Source organism: Carcharhinus amblyrhynchos, unplaced genomic scaffold (genome assembly GCF_965287045.1).
Source record: "Carcharhinus amblyrhynchos unplaced genomic scaffold, sCarAmb.v2.hapA scaffold_606, whole genome shotgun sequence".
NCBI lineage: Eukaryota > Metazoa > Chordata > Chondrichthyes > Carcharhiniformes > Carcharhinidae > Carcharhinus > Carcharhinus amblyrhynchos.
The window spans coordinates 48,779-69,229 of record NW_027650346.1 but is presented as its reverse complement, the minus strand read 5'-3'; the positions used below and the strand labels follow the sequence as shown (position 1 = coordinate 69,229).

Genomic DNA, 20,451 nt, shown 5'->3' with positions numbered 1-20,451 from the left:
ATTCCCGGGGGCACGGTGACACAGTGGGTTAGCATTGCTGCCTCACAGCGCCAGGGACCCGGGTTTGATTCCCAGGGGCACGGTGACACAGTGGGTTAGCATTGCTGCCTCACAGCACCAGGGACCCGGGTTCGATTCCCGGGGGCACGGTGACACAGTGGGTTAGCACTGCTGCCTCACAGCGCCAGGGACCCGGGTTCGATTCCCGGGGGCACGGTGACACAGTGGGTTAGCACTGCTGCCTCACAGCGCCAGGGACCTGGGTTCGATTCCCAGGGGCACGGTGACACAGTGGGTTAGCACTGCTGCCTCACAGCGCCAGGGACCTGGGTTCGAATCCCGGGGGCACGGTGACACAGTGGGTTAGCGCTGCTGTCTCACAGCGCCAGGGACTCGGGTTCGATTCCCGGGGGCACGGTGACACAGTGGGTTAGCACTGCTGCCTCACAGCGCCAGGGACCCGGGTTCGATTCCCGGGGGCACGGTGACACAGTGGGTTAACACTGCTGTCTCACAGAGCCAGGGACCCGGGTTCGATTCCCGGGGGCGCGGTGACACAGTGGGTTAGCGCTGCTGTCTCACAGCGCCAGGGACCCAGGTTCGATTCCCAGGGGGCACGGTGACACAGTGGGTTAGCACTGCTGTCTCACCGCGCCAGGGACCCGGGTTCGATTCCCGGGGGCGCGGTGACACAGTGGGTTAGCACTGCTGTCTCACCGCGCCAGGGACCCGGGTTCGATTCCCGGGGGCACGGTGACACAGTGGGTTAGCACTGCTGTCTCACAGCGTCAGGGACCCGGGTTCGATTCCCGGGGGCGCGGTGACACAGTGGGTTAGCACTGCTGCCTCACAGTGCCAGGGACCCGGGTTCGATTCCCTTATTGGGAGTCTGCCTTTGTGAAGCCTGCATGTTCTCCCCATGTCTGTGTGGGTTTCCTCCCACAGTTTCAATGACGTGCTGCTTAAGGTGCATTGACCCGAACAGGTGCCGGAGTGAGGAACTGGGGGAATTTCACAGTAACTTCATTGCGGTGTTAACAGTAGCTACTTGTGACACCGATAAATCACCCCCTCACCTACCCACCGCCTAACAGTCAGATCACCTGGAACCCCCGCAGCCCCATTCTCCGGCCCATTAACCCTGCGCCCCCCCCGCAGTGAGATTAAACTCATTCTCCTCCCAGGGTATGTGGATCTTGTTCCTTTAGATCTGAAGCATCTCGTGTACCCGCTCCAGCTCTGATCAAACCAGCTGATTAGAGATTCCATCAATAACTCAGATACAATAACCACGCCCGCTCACATCAAACTCACAATCTCTCACATTTCACACTCCGAATCTCACCCAGTCACTCACACCCAGCTTCAACCTTTCACTTTCACTCAGTTCTCCAGTCCTCATCATCAGGTAGGATCACCATCGTTGGTCCTCTGTAACCCCCTACACCCCCTCCCTATCTCTGTAACCTCCTCCAGCCCCTACACCCCCTCCCTATCTCTGTAACCTCCTCCAGCCCCTACACCCCCTCCCTATCTCTGTAACCTCCTCCAGCCCCTACACCCCCTCCCTATCTCTGTAACCTCCTCCAGCCCCTACACCCCCTCCCTATCTCTGTAACCTCCTCCAGCCCCTACACCCCCTCCCTATCTCTGTAACCTCCTCCAGCCCCTACACCCCCTCCCTATCTCTGTAACCTCCTCCAGCCCCCTACACCCCCTCCCTATCTCTGTAACCTCCTCCAGCCCCTACACCCCCTCCCTATCCCTGTAACCTCCTCCAGCCCCTACACCCCCTCCCTATCTCTGTAACCTCATCCAGCCCCTACACCCCCTCCCTATCTCTGTAACCTCCTCCAGCCCCCTACACCCCCTCCCTATTTTTGGAAGGGTATATCAGTGTGTACATGATTGATGGGTTGTGTATTTTGGGGGTATTTTACAGGGAGAGGGGTGTGCCACTCGCTCTGTATGACGGGAATAGACTCGCTCCGTTTCTCCAGGTGAACTATTGTGTTTGGAACCGTTGCTGTGTGAGTTTGGGGTGTGTGTGAATGGATCTTTGACCTCACTATTCTAAGCGGTCACCCTTAACAAAACACAGCGGACTGGGGGCTGAATAGGTGCAGTTCTGGTCACCGCACAGCCAGGAGGATGTGGAAGCTTTGGACAGAGTGCAGAGAAGCTTCACCAGGATGTTGCCTGGTCTCGAGGGTGTTGGCTGTGAGGAGAGGTTGAATAAACTGGGATGTTTCACTGGAAAGACAGAGACTGAGGGGAGACCTGGTCTATAGAATGATCGGAGGCACAGACAGCGGGGAGAGTCAGAGGCTTTTCCTCAGGGTGGAAGTGTCAATTACATGGGGGGGCACAGGTTCGAGGTGAGAGGGGGGCAGTTTAAGGGTGATGTGCAGGGGGAGTTTTTCACACAGAGAGTGGTGGGTGCCTGGAACGCGCTGCCAGAGGAAGGGGTGGAAGCAACACATTAGCAACATTGAAGAGGCAGCTGGATGAGAACATGAATAGGGAGGGAATAGAGGGGTATGGACTGAGTAAGGGCAGAAGGTTTGTTTTTCAGTTTTCTGAGGGCATCATGGTCAGCACGGGCTTGGAGGGGCCGAAGGGCCTGTACTACACTTTGTTCTTTGAAAGTCTGATCAGGGTTCCATCTGTGCACTGGGATCAGGAGACAGAGTACAGAGAGGTCGGGGCTGTGGGGGGTCCGGGGAGGGGGGAGGGTCTCCACCAGCTCCGAGGGACTGAGATCTCTGGGGAGATCACAGGAAGCACAAAGTAATCTGCTCAGATCCTGAGCTGGAGTGGCCGGGGTGAGCTGTGGGCCCCACATCTCAGGGCGGAGATACTGTCCTGGGAGACGTGGGGAGAGGTCAGAATCTCCAGATACTCCCAGGGCTGAAGGGGTTAAATTCTGAGGCTGGGCTGGAGGGACAGGAGCTGTGATCCCTCTGGAAGAGTGCAGGGTGGAGGAGGGGGCTTGGAGGAGACGGGGTGATGGAGATTAACACTGCAATGGGATTTCTCTCTCTCTGACCGATGGGTGCTTTACCTTACAGCTGCAGGGTCCCAGTGAAGGTGGACATGTTCTCCACAGTCCTGATCATCCTCTGGGTCACAGGAACACTGACCTTCCAGCCCCTGAACAGTAAAGGCAGCGTCACACACAGCGACATCACCAAGAAAGCAGCCCTGCGCATCACCCACAGAATATTCCAGCAACATCCCAACTTCCAAGGCAAGGTCCTCGCTCCCAGATCCATCCCGGTGAGTCATGGTGTACACACCAACTCCGAGCACAGACTCGCTCAGAGACAACAAAACCAACAACCATTCCTCACAGGACAGGCAAAGAGGACCAATGGTAACAGGGGAGGGTGGAGAGGGAGCTTTACTCTGTATCTAACCCCGTGCTGTACCTGTCCTGGGAGTGTTTGATGGGGACAGTGTAGAGGGAGCTTTACTCTGTATCTAACCCCGTGCTGTACCTGTCCTGGGAGTGTTTGATGGGGGGACAGTGTAGAGGGAGCTTTACTCTGTATCTAACCCCGTGCTGTACCTGTCCTGGGAGTGTTTGATGGGGGGACAGTGTAGAGGGAGCTTTACTCTGTATCTAACCCCGTGCTGTACCTGTCCTGGGAGTGTTTGATGGGGGGACAGTGTAGAGGGAGCTTTACTCTGTATCTAACCCCGTGCTGTACCTGTCCTGGGAGTGTTTGATGGGGGGACAGTGTAGAGGGAGCTTTACTCTGTATCTAACCCCGTGCTGTCCCTGTCCTGGGGGTGTTTGATGGGGGGACAGTGTAGAGGGAGCTTTACTCTGTATCTAACCCCGTGCTGTACCTGTCCTGGGAGTGTTTGATGGGGGGACAATGTAGAGGGAGCTTTACTCTGTATCTAACCCCGTGCTGTACCTGTCCTGGGAGTGTTTGATGGGGACAGTGTAGAGGGAGCTTTACTCTGTATCTAACCCCGTGCTGTACCTGTCCTGGGAGTGTTTGATGGGGGGACAGTGTAGAGGGAGCTTTACTCTGTATCTAACCCCGTGCTGTACCTGTCCTGGGAGTGTTTGATGGGGGACAGTGTAGAGGGAGCTTTACTCTGTATCTAACCCCGTGCTGTACCTGTCCTGGGAGTGTTTGATGGGGGACAGTGTAGAGGGAGCTTTACTCTGTATCTAACCCCGTGCTGTACCTGTCCTGGGAGTGTTTGATGGGGGGACAGTGTAGAGGGAGCTTTACTCTGTATCTAACCCCGTGCTGTACCTGTCCTGGGAGTGTTTGATGGGGGGACAGTGTAGAGGGAGCTTTACTCTGTATCAAATCCCGTGCTGTACCTGTCCTGGGAGTGTTTGATGGGGGGACAGTGTAGAGGGAGCTTTACTCTGTACCTAACCCCGTGCTGTACCTGTCCTGGGAGTGTTTGATGGGGGTACAGTGTAGAGGGAGCTTTACTCTGTATCTAACCCCGTGCTGTACCTGTCCTGGGAGTGTTTGATGGGGGGACAGTGTAGAGGGAGCTTTACTCTGTATCTAACCCCGTGCTGTACCTGTCCTGGGAGTGTTTGATGGGGGGACAGTGTAGAGGGAGCTTTACTCTGTATCTAACCCCGTGCTGTACCTGTCCTGGGAGTGTTTGATGGGGACAGTGTTAGAGGGAGCTTTACTCTGTATCTAACCCCGTGCTGTACCTGTCCTGGGAGTGTTTGATGGGGGGACAGTGTAGAGGGAGCTTTACTCTGTATCTAACCCCGTGCTGTACCTGTCCTGGGAGTGTTTGATGGGGGACAGTGTAGAGGGAGCTTTACTCTGTATCTAACCCCGTGCTGTACCTGTCCTGGGAGTGTTTGATGGGGGACAGTGTAGAGGGAGCTTTACTCTGTATCTAACCCCGTGCTGTACCTGTCCTGGGAGTGTTTGATGGGGGGACAGTGTAGAGGGAGCTTTACTCTGTATCTAACCCCGTGCTGTACCTGTCCTGGGAGTGTTTGATGGGGGGACAGTGTAGAGGGAGCTTTACTCTGTATCAAATCCCGTGCTGTACCTGTCCTGGGAGTGTTTGATGGGGGGACAGTGTAGAGGGAGCTTTACTCTGTACCTAACCCCGTGCTGTACCTGTCCTGGGAGTGTTTGATGGGGGGACAGTGTAGAGGGAGCTTTACTCTGTATCTAACCCCGTGCTGTACCTGTCCTGGGAGTGTTTGATGGGGGGACAGTGTAGAGGGAGCTTTACTCTGTATCTAACCCCGTGCTGTACCTGTCCTGGGAGTGTTTGATGGGGGGACAGTGTAGAGGGAGCTTTACTCTGTATCTAACCCCGTGCTGTACCTGTCCTGGGAGTGTTTGATGGGGACAGTGTTAGAGGGAGCTTTACTCTGTATCTAACCCCGTGCTGTACCTGTCCTGGGAGTGTTTGATGGGGGGACAGTGTAGAGGGAGCTTTACTCTGTATCTAACCCCGTGCTGTACCTGTCCTGGGAGTGTTTGATGGGGACAGTGTTAGAGGGAGCTTTACTCTGTATCTAACCCCGTGCTGTACCTGTCCTGGGAGGGTTTGATGGGGGGACAGTGTAGAGGGAGCTTTACTCTGTATCTAACCCCGTGCTGTACCTGTCCTGGGTTTTCACGCTGCGCTGACTCTCGGTTCTTTTCCTGTCAGGATGAGGAGTTAAGTGCGGAGACGTTATTCCAGGTGTATTACGGAGGGGCCATTTCTCCCTCGCAGTTTAATCAGGCGCTCAATGAGATTGTTTTACACAACGCTGCGGTCGATATTCTGTACGCTTTCTCCTCAAAGCGACACTTTGATTCTGAGACACTGCTCGAGGGGAAGGAGAAGATTCTGGAACTTCTAGAAACTGTCGTCCGGAATGTCCATCAGGAGAACTTCCAAACCGCTCGGAAAAACATGGGCCACCTCCTGCACACTCTACAGGTAATTCCGGAACATTCCAGGCAAGGAATCCCACCACCTCACCTCCTGTTCCTGTGTAACAGACTCGAGGGGCTGAATGGCCTCCTCCTGTTCCTGTGTAACAGGCTCAAGGGGCTGAATGGCCTCCTCCTGTTTCTCGGTTATATTAACTATTTTATTCTCCTGTTTTCCCAGGATTTTTACAGCCACAGTAACTGGATTGAACTGGGATTCACCGAACCAAACCGGAACATCATCAACCCCGACCGAGATATTGGAACGATCGCAGGTAGGAGCCGGAATCACTGAGACAGAGGAGGCCATTCAGCCCCTCGAGCCTGTTACACAGGGACAGGAGGAGGCCATTCAGCCCCTCGAGCCTGTTACACAGGGACAGGAGGCCATTCAGCCCCTCGAGCCTGTTACACAGGGACAGGAGGCCATTCAGCCCCTCGAGCCTGTTACACAGGGACAGGAGGAGGCCATTCAGCCCCTCGAGCCTGTTACACAGGGACAGGAGGCCATTCAGCCCCTCGAGCCTGTTACACAGGGACAGGAGGCCATTCAGCCCCTCGAGCCTGTTACACAGGGACAGGAGGAGGCCATTCAGCCCCTCGAGCCTGTTACACAGGGACAGGAGGCCATTCAGCCCCTCGAGCCTGTTACACAGGGACAGGAGGCCATTCAGCCCCTCGAGCCTGTTACACAGGGACAGGAGGCCATTCAGCCCCTCGAGCCTGTTACACAGGGACAGGAGGCCATTCAGCCCCTCGAGCCTGTTACACAGGAACAGGAGGAGGCCATTCAGCCCCTCGTGCCTGTTACAGCCGAGCTGGACACTGAGACTGAGCCCACGGTCTAATTTAACCCCTCGTGTTCCTGACAGGGGAGAATGAGAGGACGTGCCATGACTGTGGGACGAGTGTTTGCCGGGAGAACATTCTGGAGGGGATCAAGTCGAGGAAGGTTCTCACCACCGGATATTTCAGCGTCCTGCCCCTGGGGAAGCCTGTGGGTGAGTGTGTGGGCGAGGGCAAGGGCGCGGGCGAGTGTGGGGGTGATGGAGGGAGTGAATTAGATGGAGAGAGACACTGGCTTCAATCACTTCACCATTCACACTGTCCAAGACATTGCAGCGTTACCGGGGCGTGGGGGGTGGGGTGGGGTGGGGTGGGGGCAGGGGGCGGGGCGGGGTGGGGTGGGGGCAGGGGGCGGGGCGGGGTGGGGTGGGGGCAGGGGGCGGGGCGGGGCGGGGTGGGGTGGGGTGGGGGCAGGGGGCGGGGCGGGGTGGGGTGGGGGCAGGGGGCGGGGCGGGGGGGTGGGGGGTGCGGTGAAAGGTTATCGGGGGTTGGCAGGAACAGGGGGTTCAGGTGACAATGAGGAGGTGATGCTGGAGCTGTACAGAGCGTTGGTGAGGCCACAGCTGGAGCACCGTGTGCGGTTCTGGTCACCTCACTATAGGAAGGATGTGATTGCACTGGAGGGGGTACAGAGGAGATTTACCCGGGATGCTGCCCTGGGATGGAGCGTTTGAGCTGTAAGGAGAGACAGGATAGGCTGGGATTGTTTTCTCCGGAAGGCTGAGGGGGGACATGATTGAGGTGGGTAAGATTCTGAGGGGTAGGGACAGGGTGAACAGGGAGCAGCCGTTCCCCTGGGTTGAGGGGTCAGTCACGAGGGGGCAGTTTTAGGGTGGGGGGGGCAGGAGATTCAGAGGGGATTTGGAGGGTGGTGGGAATCTGGAATGCTCTGCCTGGGAGGGCCATGGAGGCTGGAAACCTCAAAAAAAATCTGGATCAGCACCTGAAATATCAAAACATTCTGGGATACGGGAGGAGCGCGGGGATACGGGAGGAGCGCGGGGATACGGGAGGAGCGCGGGGATACGGGAGGAGCGCGGGGATACGGGAGGAGCGCGGGGACACGGGAGGAGCGCGGGGATACGGGAGGAGCGCGGGGATACGGGAGGAGCGCGGGCATACGGGAGGAGCGCGGGGATACGGGAGGAGCGCGGGGATACGGGAGGAGCGCGGGGACACGGGAGGAGCGCGGGGACACGGGAGGAGCGCGGGGATACGGGAGGAGCGCGGGGATACGGGAGGAGCGCGGGGATATGGGAGGAGCGCGGGGACACGGGAGGAGCGCGGGGACACGGGAGGAGCGCGGGGATATGGGAGAAGTGCGGGGATATGGGAGGAGCGCGGGGATACGGGAGGAGCGCGGGGACACGGGAGGAGCGCGGGGATATGGGAGGAGCGCGGGGATACGGGAGGAGCGCGGGGATACGGGAGGAGCGCGGGGATACGGGAGGAGCGCGGGGATATGGGAGGAGCGCGGGGATATGGGAGGAGCGCGGGGATATGGGAGGAGCGCGGGGATACGGGAGGAGCGCGGGGATATGGGAGAAGTGCCACTTTGGGGGTCGTTATTGTCAGTGCAGACTCGATGGGCCGAAGGGCCCTCTCTGTGCTCGAAAACTCACTGGGTAGGAGTTTACGGACTCACTCGAGGACAGTGACCTTCCCGTTGTCCACTCCGATTCCCACGGCAGGCGGGACAGTAAAATCCCAGTCTGGGACTCACTGGTCTTATTGAATGGGACAGTCAGGATTTGGGGGGCTGAATGGCCTTCTGCTGCTGCCTCCCTGTGTGTTTGATACAGAGATTGTCTTTCGTCTGAATGTTTGTGAAGTCACCCCCCAACCCCCATCCCCCCCTGCACCCCCCCACCCCCTTCTCCAACCCCCTGCTCCCCCCATGCCCCGCAACCCTCTTCCCCACACTCCCTTCCTCACCCCCTCACTGCCCCATCCCCCAACCCCCCTGCCCTCCCCACGAACCCCCAGCCCCCCACTCCCTGCTCCCCGCTCCCCCATGACCTCCACAAACCCCCACTCCCTTCCCCATCCCCCTGCCCGCCCCATGCCCCCACACCCCCTTCACCACCCGCCACCCCCCAACGACCTCCACAACCCCCCCACTCCCTTCCCCACACTCCGCCCCCCCCACTGGTGTGGCCGCACCAGTTCACCAGATTCTTTTATCTGTTTCTTGTACTCTGTCTCGTTGTTTGAGATCTGCCCCACTACAGTGGTGTCATCAACAAACTGGAGAATGGATTTGGAGGGGAATTTGGCCGCACAGTCACAGGTGTATAAGGAGTATAGTCGGGGGCTGCAAATTTCCTCCATCTGCTCAGAAGATTGAGGCGTTGGAGGGGGGGGGTCTCTGAACTCTCAATCTGCCCCAGGGTTCAACCCTGAGGTTAAAGAACCAGAGAAAATTACAGCTCAGAAACAGGCCTTTTGGCTCTACTTGTCTGTGCCAAACCATTTTTTGCCTAGTCCCACTGTCCTGCACTTGAACCATATCCCTCCACACCCCTCTCATCCATGAACCCGTCCAAGTTTTTCTTAAATGTTCATAGCGAGGGGGATTGAATATAAAAGTAGGGAGGTCTTGCTGCAGCTGTATAGGGCATTGGTGAGGCCGCAGCTGGAGTACTGTGTGCAGTTTTGGTCGCCGCACTTACGCAAGGATATTTTGGCCTTGGAGGGAGTGCAGAGGAGGTTTACTAGGCTGATACTGGAGTTGAGGGGATTGAGCTATGAGGAGAGGCTGAATAAACTAGGCTTGTACTCGTTAGAGTTTAGAAGAATGAGGGGAGATCTCATTGAGACGTATAAGATGATGAATGGGATGGATAGGATCGAGGTGGAGAGACTCTTCCCGCTCAAAAAAGACAGTAGGACTAGGGGGCACAGCCTCAAGATAAAGGGGGGGGGGGCGGTTTAGAACGGAGTTGAGGAGGAACTTCTTCACTCAAAGGGTGGTGAATCTCTGGAATTCTCTGCCCGTTGAAGTGGTGGAGGCTACCTCGCTAAATATTTTTAAGACGCGGGTTGATGGGTTTTTGATAAGAGAGGGGATTAAGGGTTATGGGGAGAGGGCGGGAAAGTGGAACTGAGCCACGACAGATCAGACATGATCTTATTGAATGGCGGGGCAGGCTCGAAGGGCTAGATGGCCTACTCCTGCTCCTATTTCTTATGTTCTTATGTTGACCCCGCATTTACCACTTTATCCAACGTCTCATTTTGCACTCCCACCACTCTTTGCGTGAAGAAGCTCCCCCTAATATAACTTTTAAACTTTTCTCCTTTCACCCTTGGGGGGTAAATGAAGAGAGTTGACTGTCGGGAGGTGGCTGTGGAGGGGGATTTTCGGAGATGCAGGGCGGTCGGGGTCGGAGGGGGGTCACCATTTGACACCCACAGACCAGGACAGGGGGAAGTGAACCCGCTGTGAACAAGGTCCGGTTTGGAGAGGTGTTAAAACAATCTGGACCATTATTTCCGAGCAGGGAATCGAATCCGGTCAAACCGGATTGAGGAGCAGGGTTGTGGGGACAGAGAGGAGCTGCTGGTTTGGTTTGTACATTCTCAGTACGCACACAGCCAGTTCTGCTGGATTGTCGCTCTCTGTCCCCCACCCCCGGTATCACTGTGCTGTGATCTTAGCTGTCACAGTCGTTGGAGCTGTTACAGATTACCAACACGACACAAACATTCCTCAGAGGGCAAAGCAAGCTCACTGATTCAGGCAGATATACCCCCGTCAGCTCAGCAATCCTGATATGAATAGGACTGAGTCTGACAGGGAGGAAGATGCTCTTTAACTCAGTCACAAGCACACACAGGTCAGAATCACCACCCTCACTAACAGCCCCAGGCACGTCCATCCAGCACCGATATCCCCCCCCCCGGGCACGGAACAGGGTTCAATAACCTTCATTCCTGCACTCCACAAACCTCCCCTACACCCCCCTCCCTATCCCTGTAACCCCCTCCAGCCCCTACACCCCCTCCCTATCCCTGTAACCCCCTCCAGCCCCTACACCCCCTCCCTATCTCTGTAACCCCCTCCAGCCCCTACACCCCCTCCCTATCTCTGTAACCTCATCCAGCCCCTACACCCCCTCCCTATCTCTGTAACCCCCTCCAGCCCTACACCCCCTCCCTATCTCTGTAACCCCCTCCAGCCCCTACACCCCCTCCCTATCTCTGTAACCTCCTCCAGCCCCTACACCCCCTCCCTATCTCTGTAACCTCCTCCAGACCCTACACCCCCTCCCTATCCCTGTAACCTCCTCCAGCCCCTACACCCCCTCCCTATCTCTGTAACCTCCTCCAGCCCCTACACCCCCTCCCTATCTCCGTAACCTCCTCCAGCCCCTACACCCCCTCCCTATCCCTGTAACCTCCTCCAGCCCCTACACCCCCTCCCTATCTCTGTAACCTCCTCCAGCCCCTACACCCCCTCCCTATCTCTGTAACCTCCTCCAGCCCCTACACCCCCTCCCTATCTCCGTAACCTCCTCCAGCCCCTACACCCCCTCCCTATCTCTGTAACCCCCCCAGCCCCTCCATCCCTCCCTATCTGTGTAACCTCCTCCAGTCTCCCTCGGGTAGAGTTGATGTATTAATGTGGTTTTTGAGGTGACTGAGTCTCTGATTCTGGTTCCAGGTAAATGCAGCCACGGGGGGAGTCTGGATCTGAGCAGTCTGAGTGATGCGGAGGGTGGGATTAACAAGGACACAGTTGGTTCTCCCCATGGTTACCTACACAGGGAAGCTGCTGGGGTGGCGATTACAGCCAGTGAGGAAGCATTCGCACAAATCCACCATCGCGTATCCACAAAACGTTTCCTGAGGTGAGGCCCTGAGAGATGGATCCCACCTGATAGACAAAGCCATGTGTTTGAAGTGTTCTACAGACTGATCGAAACCCAGTAAAATCCAGGATCAGCCCCTCACGGAGCGGGGATCAAATCCCAGACGGTGAAACGGAAATTCAATGAAACATAGAGACAGGAGAAGGCCATTCGGCCCTTCGAACCTGCTCCCCCATTCATCACCATCATAGCTGATCATCCAACTCAATAATGGCACAGTGACACAGTGGGTTAACACTGCTGTCTCACAGCGCCAGGGACCCGGGTTCGATTCCTGGGGGCACGGTGACACAGTGGGTTAACACTGCTGTCTCACAGCGCCAGGGACCCGGGTTCGATTCCCAGGGGCACGGTGACACAGTGGGTTAGCACTGCTGTCTCACAGCGCCAGGGACCCGGGTTCGATTCCCAGGGGCACGGTGACACAGTGGGTTAGCACTGCTGTCTCACAGCGCCAGGGACCCGGGTTCAATTCCTGACTTGGGTCAGTGTCTGTGCAGGGTCTGCACATTCTCACCGTATCTGTGTGGGTTTTCTCCCACAGTCTGAAAGATCTGTAGATTCAGTGGATTGGCCGTGCTAAATCGCAAGGGGATTAATAGGTTAAATACGTGGGGTAGTGGGGATAGTGCCTGGGTGGGATTGTTGGTAGTACGAGTTCAATGGGCTGAATGGCCTGTATCTGCACGGTGGGGGTTGTGTGATTTGATGTGATCTTTCCTGGGTGAGTGGTTCTCAGGATTAGTGTGTGAGGCTCTGAGTGAATGACGATTAGATTCTGCTGCTGGGTTCACTCACTGAGCGATGTGACCGTTCCAGGTTCCTCAATGCAGACAGTCCCTCAGCTCTGAGTTTGGTCATTGACACCACGCAGAGTATGGCAGCCCAGATCGAGGTCCTGAAACACAGAGTCACCTCCATTATTGAGAGCAGAGAGGGGACGGAACAGGAACCCACCTTCTACCTGCTGCTCACCTTCAATGATCCAGGTAAAGAGAACAAGAGACGGAGAACCAGGGGAATGTCCAGCGGGGGAGACAGCACAGGGTCAGGCCATTCAGCCCCTCTGTACCTTACCACACTTCAGAATGACCTCACCGTCCGCAGCAACCACCTTTACATCCAACCCCCTACACCCCCTCCCTATCTCTGTAACCCCCTCCAGCCCCTCCCTATCTCTGTAACCCCCTCCAGCCCCTCCCTATCTCTTCCAGCCCCTCCCTATCTCTGTAACCCCCTCCAGCCCCTCCCTATCTCTGTAACCCCCTCCAGCCCCTCCCTATCTCTGTAACCCCCTCCAGCCCCTCCCTATCTCTGTAACCCCCTCCAGCCCCTCCCTATCTCTGTAACCCCCTCCAGCCCCTCCCTATCTCTGTAACCCCCTCCAGCCCCTCCCTATCTCTGTAACCCCCTCCAGCCCCTCCCTATCTCTGTAACCCCCTCCAGCCCCTCCCTATCTCTGTAACCCCCTCCAGCCCCTCCCTATCTCTGTAACCCCCTCCAGCCCCTCCCTATCTCTGTAACCTCCTCCAGCCCCTACACCCCTCCCTATCTCTGTAACCCCCTCCAGCCCCTACACCCCTCCCTATCTCTGTAACCGCCTCCAGCCCCTACACCCCCTCCCTATCTCTGTAACCTCCTCCAGCCCCAACACCTCTCCCTATCTCTGTAACCCCCTCCAGCCCCTACACCCCCTCCCTATCTCTGTAACCTCCTCCAGCCCCTACACCCCCTCCCTATCTCTGTAACCCCCTCCAGCCCCTACACCCCCTCCCTATCTCTGTAACCCCCTCCAGCCCCTACACCCCTCCCTATCTCTGTAACCCCCTCCCTATCTCTGTAACCTCCTCCAGCCCCAACACCCCTCCCTATCTCTGTAACCGCCTCCAGCCCCTACACCCCCTCCCTATCTCTGTAACCTCCTCCAGCCCCAACACCTCTCCCTATCTCTGTAACCCCCTCCAGCCCCTACACCCCCTCCCTATCTCTGTAACCTCCTCCAGCCCCTACACCCCCTCCCTATCTCTGTAACCCCCTCCAGCCCCTACACCCCCTCCCTATCTCTGTAACCCCCTCCAGCCCCTACACCCCTCCCTATCTCTGTAACCCCCTCCCTATCTCTGTAACCTCCTCCAGCCCCAACACCCCTCCCTATCTCTGTAACCGCCTCCAGCCCCTACACCCCCTCCCTATCTCTGTAACCTCCTCCAGCCCCAACACCTCTCCCTATCTCTGTAACCCCCTCCAGCCCCTACACCCCCTCCCTATCTCTGTAACCTCCTCCAGCCCCAACACCCCTCCCTATCTCTGTAACCCCCTCCAGCCCCTACACCCCCTCTGAGATCTCTGCACTCATAGAACATAGAACATAGAACATAGAACATTACAGCGCAGAACAGGCCCTTCGGCCCACGATGTTGCGCCGACCAGTTACAAAAACAATGACCCACTAGCCTATACCAATCCCTTTTCGTCCATAAACCTATCCAGAGATCTCTTAAACGCCCCCAAACTAGACGCATTTAAACTGCAGCAGGCAGGGCATTCCAATCCCTCACCACCCGCTGGGTAAAGAACCTACCCCTGACATCCGTCCTGTAGCTACCCCCCCTTAATTTAAAGCCATGCCCCCTTGTGCTAGCTTTCTCCATCCGAGGAAAAAGGCTATCACTATCCACCCTATCTAAACCTCTAATCATCTTATATGTTTCAATAAGATCGAGCATTCCCTGATTCCCATCACTCCGCCTTCAGCTGCCTGGGGGGTGGAGCCTCAGCTCTGGAATTCCCTCCCTAAACCTCCCCCCCTCTCTCTCGAGTCGGATTGATCAGTGATACAGACTGGGTGTTGAGGGAGGGGTTGGCTGCTCTGCACAGCACTGGTGGGAGTGACACGGGGAGTGTCTGGGGGTAGGGATGTGGGGGTGGGGTGGGAGGGGATTTGTATGGGTGGGGCTGGCTAGATGTGTGGGTGTGGGTGTGGGTGGGGGTGGAGGTGGAGATGCGTGGGTGTGGGCAGGGGTGGGGTGGGGTGTGGGGAGGTGTGTGGGTGGGTGGTGGGTGGGGGTAGGGTGTGTGTGGGTGGGGGGTGTTTGTGGGGGGGTGATGATTATTTGAGAGATTGGGACCCTGAATATCTGGAACTACATTCTCCTGTAGAGTTCGGACCGGTTTTAAAACCACAAACTCAGCAGATTTTCAAACAGAAAATCCATTCACTCACAGCGGCTGGAGAGAATGGAGGATCGGAGATGGCACTCAGTGCCTTACAGGCAAGTACCTGCAGGAATCCCCCTCACCCTCACACACTCCTGTATCTGGGGGGGTCTCTCTAACCCTCTCTCTCTCTCACACACACTCCTGTATCTGGGGGGGTCTCTCCTACCCTCTCCCTCTCACACACACTCCTGTTAAAGGGGATGTTTCCAATTCTGTCTCTGCATTCATTTCTTTAGGAACAGGAACCAGAGATTATTATAAATAAATTGAGTTTATTGTGTTCCAGCTCGCTCTGACAAACTCACCTCCAAACTCACAAATCCATGTGTTCACTGATTCCCCAGCCAAGGACACCTTCCTGGAGACAACAATCAGTGCATTGATACAGGAAACTGGCTCCCAGGTAAACCTTATCCCAGTGAGAGTCAGTGTGTGTGGGAGCCGTACCCCAGTGAGAGTCAGTGTGTGTGGGACCCGTACCCCAGTGAGAGTCAGTGTGTGTGGGACCCGTACCCCAGTGAGAGTCAGTGTGTGTGGGACCCGTACCCCAGTGAGAGTCAGTGTGTGTGGGAGCCGTACCCCAGTGAGAGTCAGTGTGTGTGGGACCCGTACCCCAGTGAGAGTCAGTGTGTGTGGGACCCGTACCCCAGTGTGAGTCAGTGTGTGTGGGACCCGTACCCCAGTGAGAGTCAGTGTGTGTGGGACCCGTACCCCAGTGAGAGTCAGTGTGTGTGGGACCCGTACCCCAGTGAGAGTCAGTGTGTGTGGGACCCGTACCCCAGTGAGAGTCAGTGTGTGTGGGACCCGTACCCCAGTGAGAGTCAGTGTGTGTGGGAGCCGTACCCCAGTGAGAGTCAGTGTGTGTGGGACCCGTACCCCAGTGAGAGTCAGTGTGTGTGGGAGCCGCACCCCAGTGAGAGTCAGTGTGTGTGGGACCCGTACCCCAGTGAGAGTCAGTGTGTGTGGGAGCCGTACCCCAGTGAGAGTCAGTGTGTGTGGGACCCGTACCCCAGTGAGAGTCAGTGTGTGTGGGAGCCGTACCCCAGTGAGAGTCAGTGTGTGTGGGACCCGTACCCCAGTGAGAGTCAGTGTGTGTGGGACCCGTACCCCAGTGAGAGTCAGTGTGTGTGGGACCCGTACCCCAGTGAGAGTCAGTGTGTGTGGGACCCGTACCCCAGTGAGAGTCAGTGTGTGTGGGAGCCGTACCCCAGTGAGAGTCAGTGTGTGTGGGAGCCGTACCCCAGTGAGAGTCAGTGTGTGTGGGACCCGTACCCCAGTGAGAGTCAGTGTATGTGGGACCCGTACCCCAGTGTGAGTCGGTGTTGAGGGTGGGGGGTCCGGTGTGAGTCGGTGTTGAGGGTGGGGGTCCGGTGTGAGTCGGTGTGTGTGGGGGTCTGGTGTGAGTCGGTGTTGAGGGTGGGGGGTCTGTGTATGATGGTAATCGGTGTGTTTTGTGTGTGTAGGTATATTTTTTCCTCAGCACTCCGCTTGCTGGACAGAGAGGGAGTTTGTTGAACCGGTTACTGGATGAGTCTCGTGCAGGCTTCGATCTGTATCGCAGAATCGCTGTGGTGTCGGGAGGTTTGATCACTTTCGTTCCCAAACAAGACTTACCTGGAGCGATGTTCATCATCGATCAGTCCACCACTGCTTCCCTGGTAACACCTGATTGGCAGGTCATCCATGACCCCCACCCCAGAGAGAGAGAGTTCCCCTGGGGGGGTGTACCCCAGAGAGAGAGAGTTCCCCTGGGGGGGTGTACCCCAGAGAGAGAGAGTTCCCCTGGGGGGGTGTACCCCAGAGAGAGAGAGTTTCCCTGGGGCTGTGTTCCCCAGAGAAAGAGAGAGACAGACAGTTCCCCTGGGGGTGTGTACCCCAGAGAGGGAGAGAGACAGACAGTTCCCCTGAGGGTGTGTACCCCAGAGAGGGAGAGAGACAGACAGACAGACAGTTCCCCTGGGGGTGTGTACCCCAGAGAGAGAGAGACACAGTTCCTTTGGGATATGTACCGCAGAGATAGAGTGAGGGATATTCCCCTTTGAGGGGTGGGTACCCAGGGTGAGTCGGAGCTGAGGGGACGCCCAGCCGAGGGGGAGGTGGGTAGTTCAGGGTTTGTACTGCAGCGGGACAGAATCAGATCTCCGTGTTCCTGCGTTCCACAGGTATCCCTGCTACAAATATCCGGCAAACTAAACCGACTGCAAATCCCATCCGCTTTCACCTGGACAAAACCATCCAGAATGTCACCATCTATCTCACTGATAATCCCTCAGATATCACACTGACACAGCCCGATGGTAAGTACACCCACCCCCACACACACTGACTCTCACTGGGGTACGGGTCCCACACACACTGACTCTCACTGGGGTACGGGTCCCACACACACTGACTCTCACTGGGGTACGGGTCCCACACACACTGACTCTCACTGGGGTACGGCTCCCACACACACTGACTCTCACTGGGGTACGGGTCCCACACACACTGACTCTCACTGGGGTACGGGTCCCACACACACTGACTCTCACTGGGGTACGGGTCCCACACACACTGACTCTCACTGGGGTACGGCTCCCACACACACTGACTCTCACTGGGGTACGGCTCCCACACACACTGACTCTCACTGGGTACGGCTCCCACACACACTGACTCTCACTGGGGTGCGGCTCCCACACACACTGACTCTCACTGGGGTACGGCTCCCACACACACTGACTCTCACTGGGGTGCGGCTCCCACACACACTGACTCTCACTGGGGTACGGGTCCCACACACACTGACTCTCACTGGGGTACGGGTCCCACACACACTGACTCTCACTGGGGTACGGCTCCCACACACTGTCAGGGATTGTTAGTTTAACGGGACGATGATCTTTTCCAGGTGTAAATCAGACGGTTTTTTACGGATCGGGAAGTTTGGCAACGTCAGAAACTTTTGGGAATTTGAAGGTGATTCGACTGCACCCCCCGGTGCAGCCTGGAGTTTGGGAACTGACCTTCCGACCCAGCAGCGGGTATCAAGTGAGAATCACCGGTTAGTGTCACCCCCCCACACCGCGATCCACCCCCCCCCACACCGTGATACACCCCTCCCCACACCGTGATACACCCCCCCCCCCACACTGCGATACACCCCCCCCACACCGCGATACACCCCCCCCCACACCGCGATACACCCCCCCCACACCGCGATACACCCCCCCCACACCGCGATACACCCCCCCCACACCGCGATACACCCCCCCCCACACCGCGATACACCCCCCCCCACACCGTGATACACCCCCCCCCACACCGCGATACACCCCCCCCCCACACCGCGATACACCCCCCCCCCACACCGCGATACACCCCCCCCACACCGCGATACACCCCCCCCCACACCGCGATACACCCCCCCCACACCGCGATACACCCCCCCCCACACCGCGATACACCCCCCCCCACACCGCGATACACCCCCCCCACACCGCGATACACCCCCCCCCCACACCGCGATACACCCCCCCCACACCGCGATACACCCCCCCCACACCGCGATACACCCCCCCCCACACCGCGATACACCCCCCCCACACCGCGATACACCCCCCCCCACACCGCGATACACCCCCCCCACACCGCGATACACCCCCCCCCACACCGCGATACACCCCCCCCCACACCGCGATACACCCCCCCCCACACCGCGATACACCCCCCCCCACACCGCGATACACCCCCCCCCACACCGCGATACACCCCCCCCACACCGCGATACACCCCCCCCACACCGCGATACACCCCCCCCACACCGCGATACACCCCCCCCCACACCGCGATACACCCCCCCCCACACCGCGATACACCCCCCCCCACACCGCGATACACCCCCCCCCACACCGCGATACACCCCCCCCCACAGTGTGATACACCCCCCCCACACCGCGATACACCCCCCCACAGTGTGATACACCCCCCCACACCGCGATACACCCCCCCCACACCGTGATACACCCCCCCACACCGCGATACACCCCCCCCACAGTGTGATACACCCCCCCCACACCGCGATACACCCCCCCCACACCGCGATACACCCCCCCCCCACACCGCGATACACCCCCCCCACACCGCGATACACCCCCCCCACAGTGTGATACACCCCCCCCCACACCGCGATACACCCCCCCCCCACACCGCGATACACCCCCCCCACAGTGTGATACACCCCCCCCCCACACTGCGATACACCCCCCCCCCACACCGCGATACAACCCCCCCCACACCGCGATACACCCCCCCCACACCGCGATACACCCCCCCCCACACCGCGATACACCCCCCCCCACAGTGTGATACACCCCCCCCACACCGCGATACACCCCCCCCCACACCGCGATACACCCCCCCCCACAGTGTGATACACCCCCCCCCACACCGCGATACACCCCCCCCCACAGTGTGATACACCCCCCCCACACCGCGATACACCCCCCCCACAGTGTGATACACCCCCCCCACACCGCGATACACCCCCCCCCACACCGCGATACACCCCCCCCCACACCGCGATACACCCCCCCCCACACCGCGATACACCCCCCCCACACCGCGATACACCCCCCCCCCACACCGCGATACACCCCCCCCCACACCGCGATACACCCCCCCCCACACCGCGATACACCCCCCCCCACACCGCGATACACCCCCCCCCACACCGCGATACACCCCCCCCCACACCGCGATACACCCCCCCCCACACCGCGATACACCCCCCCCACACCGCGATACACCCCCCCCAACACACCGCGATACACCCCCCCCACACCGCGATAAACCCCCCCCACACCGCGATACACCCCCCCCACACCGCGATACACCCCCCCCACACCGCGATACCCCCCCCCACACCGCGATACACCCCCCCCCACACCGCGATACACCCCACCCCACACCGCGATACACCCCACCCCACACCGCGATACACCCCCCCCCACACCGCGATACACCCCCCCCCACAGTGTGATACACCCCCCCCACACCGCGATACACCCCCCCCACAGTGTGATACACCCCCCCCACACCGCGATACACCCCCCCCCACACCGCGATACACCCCCCCCCACACCGCGATACACCCCCCCACACCGCGATACACCCCCCCCCACACCGCGATACACCCCCCCCACACCGCGATACACCCCCCCCCACACCGCGATACACCCCCCCCCACACCGCGATACACCCCCCCCACAGTGTGATACACCCCCCCCACACCGCGATACACCCCCCCCCACACCGCGATACACCCCCCCCACAGTGTGATACACCCCCCCCCACACTGCGATACACCCCCCCCCCACACCGCGATACACCCCCCCCCCACACCGCGATACACCCCCCCCCACACCGCGATACACCCCCCCCCCACACCGCGATACACCCCCCCCCCACACCGCGATACACCCCCCCCGCACCGCGATACACCCCCCCCCACACCGCGATACACCCCCCCCACACCGCGATACACCCCCCCCACACCGCGATACACCCCCCCCACACCGCGATACACCCCCCCC

General features: G+C 58.6%; 1 protein-coding gene across 1 annotated transcript in view; it reads left to right on the top strand.

Annotated features, from left to right (window-relative positions):
• Positions 1 to 20,451, top strand: part of LOC145339682 (von Willebrand factor A domain-containing protein 7-like) — a 37,037-nt gene that overhangs the window by 11,405 nt on the left and 5,181 nt on the right. The window contains 13 exon segments of the mRNA XM_080184195.1: positions 1,045 to 1,157; positions 3,072 to 3,279; positions 5,671 to 5,946; positions 6,121 to 6,214; positions 6,812 to 6,940; positions 11,452 to 11,638; positions 12,479 to 12,648; positions 14,819 to 14,931; positions 15,165 to 15,281; positions 16,342 to 16,479; positions 16,482 to 16,536; positions 17,041 to 17,175; positions 17,769 to 17,921. Coding sequence (XP_080040321.1) covers positions 1,045 to 1,157; positions 3,072 to 3,279; positions 5,671 to 5,946; positions 6,121 to 6,214; positions 6,812 to 6,940; positions 11,452 to 11,638; positions 12,479 to 12,648; positions 14,819 to 14,931; positions 15,165 to 15,281; positions 16,342 to 16,479; positions 16,482 to 16,536; positions 17,041 to 17,175; positions 17,769 to 17,921 — 1,888 coding nt within the window.